At 67.8% G+C, this 8,630-nt stretch overlaps 1 protein-coding gene across 1 annotated transcript; it reads right to left on the reverse strand.

Moving 5' to 3' along the window:
* Positions 1–511: 511 nt before the first annotated feature.
* GAS2L1 (growth arrest specific 2 like 1) lies at positions 512–8,416 on the reverse strand. Its single transcript, XM_079322806.1, is given in 7 exon segments — positions 512–1,845; positions 2,813–2,900; positions 2,903–3,055; positions 3,782–3,878; positions 4,041–4,148; positions 6,336–6,990; positions 8,176–8,416. Coding segments are annotated over 6 exon segments (2,094 nt in total). The 5' UTR covers positions 6,981–6,990; positions 8,176–8,416; the 3' UTR covers positions 512–842.
* Positions 8,417–8,630: the final 214 nt, after the last annotated feature.

Consider the following 8,630-nt stretch of genomic DNA (forward strand, 5'->3'; position numbering starts at 1 on the left):
CCATGGGGCACTTCGGGTTCCAGGGACACCTCTGGGGGGGTCCCAGTGGCTGTACTGGGGTAAAGGACACTAGGACTCGCCCTCACCCCAGCTCTTCACTGCTCCCACCCCTCCTTTGGGCCTGGGGGTCTGAACCCCCCTGGACAGATGACCAGACATGGCTCAGCTCCGTTGGTCTTTACTGGCTGGAGAGAACATGCAGGGCTGCAGGGGTGGGGGCCACAGTGGCCTGGGCTGGGGGCACAGCCCTGTCCCACCCCAGGGATATCAACATGAGCTGTGGGCAGTGCTGGGGCTGGCTGGGGGCTGGAGAGGGAAGAGTGACCCCCCCCCTCTGCCCTGAAATAGGGGCTGGGGTGACAAACTGCATGAGGAAAGGAGATCGAGAAGAGGGAAGGTCAAGAAGAGATGATGAGGGAAAAGGACTTGAAGGCCAAGAGAAGCAGAGGGGAAAACAAGAAGGCAGCTGATGAGGAGGAGGATGGCAAGAATGGCAAGAAGAGGAGACAAGAGATTAAGATGAGGAAAACAAGTGGAGAAGAATGAGGAGATGAAGAGACCAAGATCTGGGTGCTCTCCAGCCCGGTTCTCAGGTGCCAGCTGTGCTCTAGCACTGCCCTGCCCTCCACCCCCTGCAGCTGCTCCCCACGGCCTGGGAACACCCCGGGCACCCTCTGGGCCTGGCAGGGGCTGGGGTCTCCTCGCAGGGCCCCCCCATGCCAGCTGTCACCAATGATGAGTCCTGGCCACCCCAGCTCTGTGGCCACCTCCCGGCCGCGCGTCTCCGCTCAGGTGCCACCTCGGGGCTGTCCCCAGGCGCTGCCGTGTCACCATGTCACCTGTCACGGCCACGCGTTCTCCTCCAGCCCCTGGCGCTCCCGCGGGGCCCAGGGCGGCTCCAGCAGGGAGGGGGGGATGCTCTGCGGAGCCCCCCAGGCCCTGGGGCCGCCGTTCGGGGCTCGCTGGGCTCCCGGCCCGTACCCGCGGGGCGTGGGGATGCGGGAGGGCGCCCGGTGGGGCTGCGTGTCCAGCCGGGGCTTGGCCCAGGGCCGCGCCGGGAGCCGCGGGCTCTCCTCCGTCTCCATCAGCTCGTCCTCGCCCGCCGCCCAGTCGGTGTCGGAGCCGGGGTTCCCCGGCGCCTCCCGGTTGTCCCACGAGGCCGGGAAGCAGCAGCTCTCGTCGGAGGAGCTGGAGAAGGTGGAGCGGCGCCGGGCATCGGCCAGGGTGGGGTGGGAGGGCAGCGAGGGGCACCCGCCGTTGTTCCCGTTACTGTTCCCGCTGTTGTTCCCGTTACTGTTCCCGTTGTTGTTCCCGTCGCTGTTCCCCGCGGGCAGCCCGTGCTTGGCGAACACGTTCAGCGAGGAGGAGGAGGATGAGGAGGAGCAATAGGCCGAGTCAGCGGTGGCGGGGGGCGCTGGGGGAGCGCTCTCCGTGTCCCCCAGCTGCTCCAGCAGCCGCGTGTTGGCCAGGAACTCCTCCTCCAGCCGCTGGAACAGCCGCTGCTCCTGCCCGGGCTCCAGCCAGCGCGGGGCCCGCAGCCGCCGCGCCAGCTCCTCGGGGTCCCCGGGGCCGGGCCGGGGGTCGCGCCGGGTCCCGGGGGTCCCCGCGGGGCCGGGCCCCGCACTGGGGGACTCTGCCCGGGCCCAAGAGTGCTGCCCGTCGGGCCGGCGGCGGATCAGCAGCAGCGGCGCGGGGCTGCGGCCGGCGCGGGGGGACCCCGGCCCCGGCGGCTCCGCGGGGTCCCGGCGGGGTCCCAGGGGGCGGCGGGGGCCGCTCTGCGCCGAGGGCACCGGGGAGGAGTCGCTGTCGCCCGAGCAGCGCCGGGAGCGCGCGGGGGCGCGCGGCCTGGGAGGTGGGGGGGAGTGAGGAGCCTGGTGTGTCCCCACGGACACCCCCCCATTGCACAGCCCCCATGGACCCCCCGGCTGGTACCCCCATTCCACCCCTCTCCATGGACCTCCTCAGTGCCCCCGAACTGGGGTTCCACCCCTCCTCACCAACCCTCCCCATTCTCCCCCATGGCCCCCCACATTCCCTTCATTACACCCCGTTTCTCTCCCCATTGCATCAGTTCATTCTTCCCCCTTTACCCCCGTTTCTCCTCATTGCTCCCCCACTGCACCCCACATCCCCTCCTTAAACCCCATTTCCATCTCATTGCACCCCCACCGAACCCACATTCCCACTATTGAACCCCATTTTCCTTCTCCTTGCCCCCCATTCTCTCCCTTCACTGCCCGTTCCTCCCCACTTCAGCCCCAAAACCCCATTTCCCCCCCGCACTGCCCCCCGTTTCCCCCTCCATTGAACCCCACAAAACCCCACATCCCCCCACTGCATACCCCATTTCCCCTGTTGCCCCCCACTATTCCCTACACCCCCATTCTTTCCCATTCACCATTTCACCCCAAATTTGGCCCCCCTGCCCTCTCACTGCCTCCCTCCATTGACCCCTCAGTACTGCTCACTGTCCCATTTTCCCCCAATCATTTCCCCATTGCAGCCTCCCACTGAGCCCTGCACTGCACCCCTCAGTGCACCCCCATTTCACCCTCTAGTACCTCCCACTGCCTCCCACGATTTCCTCACTGTTCCCCATTGTATCCCCCCAATTCAGCCCAGTTACCCCCATTCCACCCCAGCACCTCCCACTGCCCCCAATGCCCCCCATTCCCTCACTGCTCCCCTCCTGCCCCCCCGTGTTTTCCCCACTAACTCCCCCCATTCCCCCGTCCCCTCCAAGGGGCTGAGCCCCTGCCCTGGGGTCTCGGGGCAGTTTTGGGGTGCCCCAGCCCCCCGGGGGGGGCCGTACCTGAGCGCTCCCGCTCCCCGCGGCTCCGCGGGGCTCCTGGAGGGGCTGCCGGAGCCGGAGCGGGGGGCGGCACCCCCTCGGGGGGGAAGCCCTCCTGCTTGAGGGGTTTCGGGGGGTCCCCCCGGGGCTGGGGGGGCCGGGGGCGCCGGGGGGTGCTGGGGCTGGAGGCGCGGGACGAGGAGGTGCCGGGAGCTGCTTTTTGGGGGGACATGCCCGGGGTGCGGGGCTGGGGCAGGCGGTGAGCTGGAGGGGAGAGAGGGGAGCTCAGTGCTCATCCCCCCCCTCCCTCACAGCACCCCCATTTTCCGGCTGGGGTATTCCCGGACCTCGGGAATTTGGGGAGAAACCCGACTTTTCTCAGTCCCCTGTTCCCCCTCCCAGCCGGATCGGTGCCCACAGGGAAGGGAGCCTCACAGAAAACCAGGGAATGGAACCCTTGGAAAACCAAGGAATGGAATGCATGGAAAAACAGGGAATGGAACCCTACAGAGAGGCAGGGGATGGAGTCCCATGGGGAACCAGGGAATGAGGCCCCAGGGAGAATCAGAGAACGAAACCCATGGGGAAACAGGGAGCAGAACCCCAGAGAAAATCAGAGAATGGAACCCATGGGGAAATGGGACAGAACCCCCAGAAAATCAGGGAATTGAACCTCTGGGAAAACAGAGAGCAGAACCACAGAGAAAATCGGAATGGAGCCCATGGGGAAACAGGAAGCAGAACCCCACAGAAAATCAGGGAATGGAACCCTACAGAACAGAGCCCTCTGGAGAACCAGGGAATGGGAGTCCAATGGAAAATCAGGGAACACAGAGAACCAGGGAAAGGAGCTCCACAGACAACCAGAGAATGGAGCCCCAGGGAGAATCCGGGAATGGAAGCCATGGATACCCAGGGAATGGAGCCCCACAGGAGCCCCAGGCGGGGCCGTGCGGGGTGGGCTGCGCTGGGGGTCCCGCAGACACTCACAGAGGGCAGCACAGCGACACGGGTCGTGCTTGTCCAGGTAATGTTCCAGTGTGTCCCAGCCGCCGCCCACGCGCACCATGACGTGGCTCCTCAGCACCTGCGGGCAGCGCTGTCACCTGCCGGCCCCAAACCCCAAAACCCCGGCGGGGGCAGGAGATCCCGCTCTGCGCCCCACCCACCCTGCTGGGAGCGGGGCAAGGAGGGTCCCGGTGCAGCGGGGGGACAATGAATGGGGTGAGGGGGCGGGGGCGGCTCTTACTCGGACGAAGATGAGCGTGTTGGAGTCACCCACTTTGTACTTCCCTTCCGACACCTTGACCATGGGGAATTGCGAGGGGCAGGAGCAGCAGCCCAGGATCTCCCGCACCTGCCGGCACAGAGGGGAGGGGTCAGTGGGGCGTGGACGCCCTGCTGGAGGGTCGGTGGGGTCCACAACCCCCCTATAGGGCCGGTGTGGCATAGACCCCCCATATGGGGCCAGCATCCCCCACTATAGGGACGGTGGGCATAGAAACCCCCCCTATAGGGTGGGTGGGGCACAGACCCCCTGTTCTGTTATAGGATCGGTAGGTACAGACTCACTGCTATAGGGCCGATGGGGTGCAGACACCCCCAGTTATACAGCTGGTGGGCACGGAACTCCCCTATAGGGTCAGTGAGCATAAACCCCGTTATAGGGCTGGTGGGCACAGACACCCCTGCTATAAGATCGGTGGGGCACGAACCCCTCTGTAGGGTTCGTGGATCCCCATTACAGGGACAGCTCCTGATTCTGGCACACACGGAGGGGCTCTGTGTGCCCCCCATGCTGGCAGCTCCCTTCCTCCGTGGGAAGCAGCTGGGTGGGCTCGGGTGCAGCGGGACCCCCACGGACCCCCGGCAGGCTGAGAACGCGCACAACTCTTTCATTTGGGGTCCACCCACGGCACAAAACATCCCCCACCCCACTAATCCTGAACGGCGGGGGATCCGCCCCCAAATCCCCACCACGGGGCAGGAACGGGGTAAATCCCGGGGGGTTTTTGCCTCCCTCCAAATCTGCAGGGAGAAGCGGAGCGGGAGGATTTGGGGGGACCCGCAGGGCTGCGGGGTGGCCGGGCAGCGGCGCGGTCCCGCTGCTCGCCAGCTGCCGGCTCTATGGCCCGGGCTGACGTCAGGGATTAAACGGGAGCCACGGGAGGGGACGCGGGGACGCGGCTGCATCCTGCCCGGCCCGGGGCTGGGGGGGACACAGCGCCGCCTCGCCCCCCGAGATTTGGGGCTTAATAATTCCGGGGGGGGTCTTCCTAATAATTTTTGGGGGTCTTCCTGCAGCCATGCCCATCACAGGGCTGAGAGGAAGGAAGGATGTGAGCGCTGCGGTTCCCATCCGGGTGACACGGCTGGGGAAACTGAGTCACGGAGGGAGCGAGGGAGGGTGGGGGGCTGCAGTGAGGGGGGGGTCGCGACCCTGCTGCCACCCCGAGAGGGGCACCTGGGGACGAGGGGGGCCGGATCCTGCTGTGCCAGGCTCCTCCCCGCCTCCGGCGCTGCCCATAAAAGCCGATGGCGAGGAATTACGCAGCCCGGAAAAATGCAGCTGGGGCTGGCAGCGCCCGGCCAGGGGGGCTTGGGGTGCAGCAGGGACGGGGGGGGCCCCCCGGCAGCGGCACTGGCTGAGGGCGGGGCAGGATGCTCTTTAATGAGGGACTTAATGAGGAATTGGGGTTTCAATTAAAAAAAGGCTTAGGGAGTCAGGGGAGGGCAGAGCCCCCCTGTCCCCCCCCGTGTCCCCCCCGTCCCAGATTAATCCGCTGCCTCGCCTGCGGGACGGATCCCGCACCCGGCTTTAATCCGGCCTGAGCTCCCGGCCCGGGGGGGGTCCCTGCATCCTCCCCCAGTTCTGACACCCCAAATTGTGCCTGTGAGCAGCCGGGATGTCCCCGTGTCCGTCCATGGGGTGGAGAAGTCCTGGGGTGGGGACCACTGCGAGCCACCCCCTCACGGGGAGAAGGTGGCAGGGCACGGGTGACACCCGTGTCCCCTCTGCCACTAAAATAACCCGTACTGGAGTCAGGAGGGAGCCCGGGTGGGTGGGTGGGTGGAGAGGAGCTCCCGTAGCCATGGAGAGCTGGGATGGGTGGGTGGAGCACATCCTATGGACCACAGGGGTGGGCAGAAGGGACGTGGGACGTCCCCTGGGAGGGCAGAAAGGACTTGCCGAGGGTCACAGGGACAGGTGGGACCTGCCAGAGACCACAGAATGCCCCCATGGGGGGACAGGTGGGAGCTCCCAGGGATCACGGAGCACCCCATGGGGCACACGGACAGGAGCTCCCGGGGGCCACAGAGATGGGTGGGACCCCCCACGGATACGGGATGGACAGAGAGGTTCTCCCACAGCCAGGTGGGACCTCCTAGTGACCGCAGAGTGAGCACTGGGTGCACGAGAGGAGCTCCCGTGGACCCCAGGCTCCCGCCGGGTGACGGACGGCACCTCCCGCGGGCCAGCGAGGCTCCCGCGCGCCCGGGCCCTCACCCAGGCACAGGGCTCCCAGGGGAGCGCGTGTCTCACCAGCTCGTCCAGGTTCTTGAGGTCGCAGAGCGCCATGGCCCGGGCCCGGCTGGGGTAGGCACCCGCCCGCGGCTCCCGGCTCTCCCGGCCCGTGCCCGGCGTGCCGTCCGCCATGTGGTCCCTCATCTCCTCCTCAATCTCCTCCTCCATCTGGATCAGCATGGGTGCCAGCATGCCAAACTTGGAGCCCCTCCTGGCCACCTCCAGCAGGCAGAGGACAAAGTTCTTCTCGTTCTTCTTCAGCACCAAGTCATTGGTCTCGAACATGAGCACGTCCTGGATGCCCAGGTCCTGGCGGCACCAGCGGATGAAGTTGGAGACGTTGTCGCGGGCGATGAAGGAGCCGGGCGCCACGTTCTTGGCCTGGAACAGCACCTCGGCGCGGGGCAGGCGCACGCGCGCCGCCGCCTCGGGCTGCCGCTCCTGGAACTCCAGCGCCGCGCGGGTGACGTTGTTGGCGTGGCGGCACAGGTGACAGCCTGTCTCCAGGCTCTCCAGGAAGGTGTCCACCTGGATGTCCAGGTCGTAGAGGGTGTTGAACCACTCGGCCAGGTCCTCCTTCATGGCCTCCAGGTACTCCTCGCTGGAGCGGAAGGGGCGGATGCTCTTGGAGGCGGCTGACTGGATGTGGCTGGGGTCAGCCATGGCAAACCTCCTGCGGGGAGACGATGTGGGCTGTTATGGGCAGGAACCCCCCCAAAGTCCCCCCAAACCACCACCAACCTCGGTGACCCCTCTGTGCCTCAGTTTCCCCCACACATTACCCATGGGAAGAAGAGTCACCACTGCCACCACCCCCCTCCCGGGACCTGCCTGGTCCCTGCCAGGACCCCACACTCCACGTCCCTCCACCCCCCACAGCCCCACGTCCCCCTCATTTCATGTCCCTCCACCATGTGGGTCCCCATTCTCCACATCTCCCACCCCATGTCCCCTCATCCTGTGTCCCTTTCGTCCCCCTTAGGTCAATGAGTCCCTTGTCACCTGTGCCCACCCCCCGGTGTGGCTGTGGCAGAGCGGGGACATCCCTCCCCACCCCCACCCTACAAGCTGCCCAGTCATGGTGGGTGTCCCCAGCCTGGTGTCCCCACGCTGGCAGCAGGTGACACCCCGAGGGATGGCAGTGCCAAGGGCCCACCCCTTCACCCTGGGGTTCAACCCTGGGGGGCTGCACAGGGTGGGGGATTGGGGGATTGTTGCCCCACACTCAGCCATGGGGCAGGGGCACAAGAGCAAGCGATGTCTCAGCAGAGGGGTCACCCCCCCAGTGACCTCCAGTGCCACCCCCTAGCCCAGCCCACACCTGTGACAGGGGATCCTTCCCCTGGTCTGTCGCCCACCCTCGGAGGGGCTGTCCCTGTTGGGGAGGGTCCCCTCACCTTGGGGGGGGAACTGCTGCCCTCGGGGATGGGGGGGGGTCTCTGTTGGGGGGTGGTCCCCATCCCTCGGGAGTGGGGGGACCCTGTCGGTGGTGTCCTTCCCTCGGGGATGGGGGGGTCACTATTTGGAGGTTCCCTTTCCCTCGGGGGGGGGGCTGTCTCTGCTGGGGGGTCCCTACCCTCGGAGGGGGTGTCGCTGCATTGGGGTGTCCGTATCGGGGGTCCCCTTTTCCCTGGGGGGTGGGTGCCCATCTCTGGGGCGCCTCTCTCTCGGGGCGGGGGGGTCCCTTTCGGCGGTGGGCGATCCACCGGGGGCGGCGGGAGGGGCTCCGCACCTGCGGGGACATGGAGGGGACACGGGGCCGGGGGACACGGGGGGGACACGGGGCCCGGGGCACACGGGGGGGACACGGAGGGGACACAGGGCCCGGACCCCCCGCCGCCCTCCCCGCCGCACTCACCGCCGCCGCTCCGCGCTCCGCTACGGCCGGGCCGGGCCCGCTCCCCGCTGCGGGCCGGGCCGCGGCTCCCAGCGCCGGGGGGGCCCCGTGGCCGAGCCCCCCGCCGCCATCGGCCTGCGCAGGGCCCGGGGGGCGCCGGGGGGGCCCGGGGCGCTCCCAGCCAGGCTCGGCCGCCGCAGCCCCGCGGAGCCGCCGCCGCCGCCGCCGCGCCCCGGCCGGGAAGTTGGAGGCGGCCCAGAAAGGGCCGGGACGGGGGCGGCGGCGGCGGCGGGCGGGGACGGGCACGGGGGGAACACGGGCACAGGGGGGACGGGGGCATGGCAGGAATTGGGGGGGGGACACAGACACGATCGGGGCGGGAAAAGGGGAGGAGCGAGGGCACGGAGGGGTGGGGGGCGACACGGGCACGGGGGTGACACACGGCGACACCGGGTGACATCCCCCACCCCGCCCGG

This window comes from Erithacus rubecula (assembly GCF_903797595.1).
Source record: "Erithacus rubecula genome assembly, chromosome: 19".
Lineage (NCBI taxonomy): Eukaryota > Metazoa > Chordata > Aves > Passeriformes > Muscicapidae > Erithacus > Erithacus rubecula.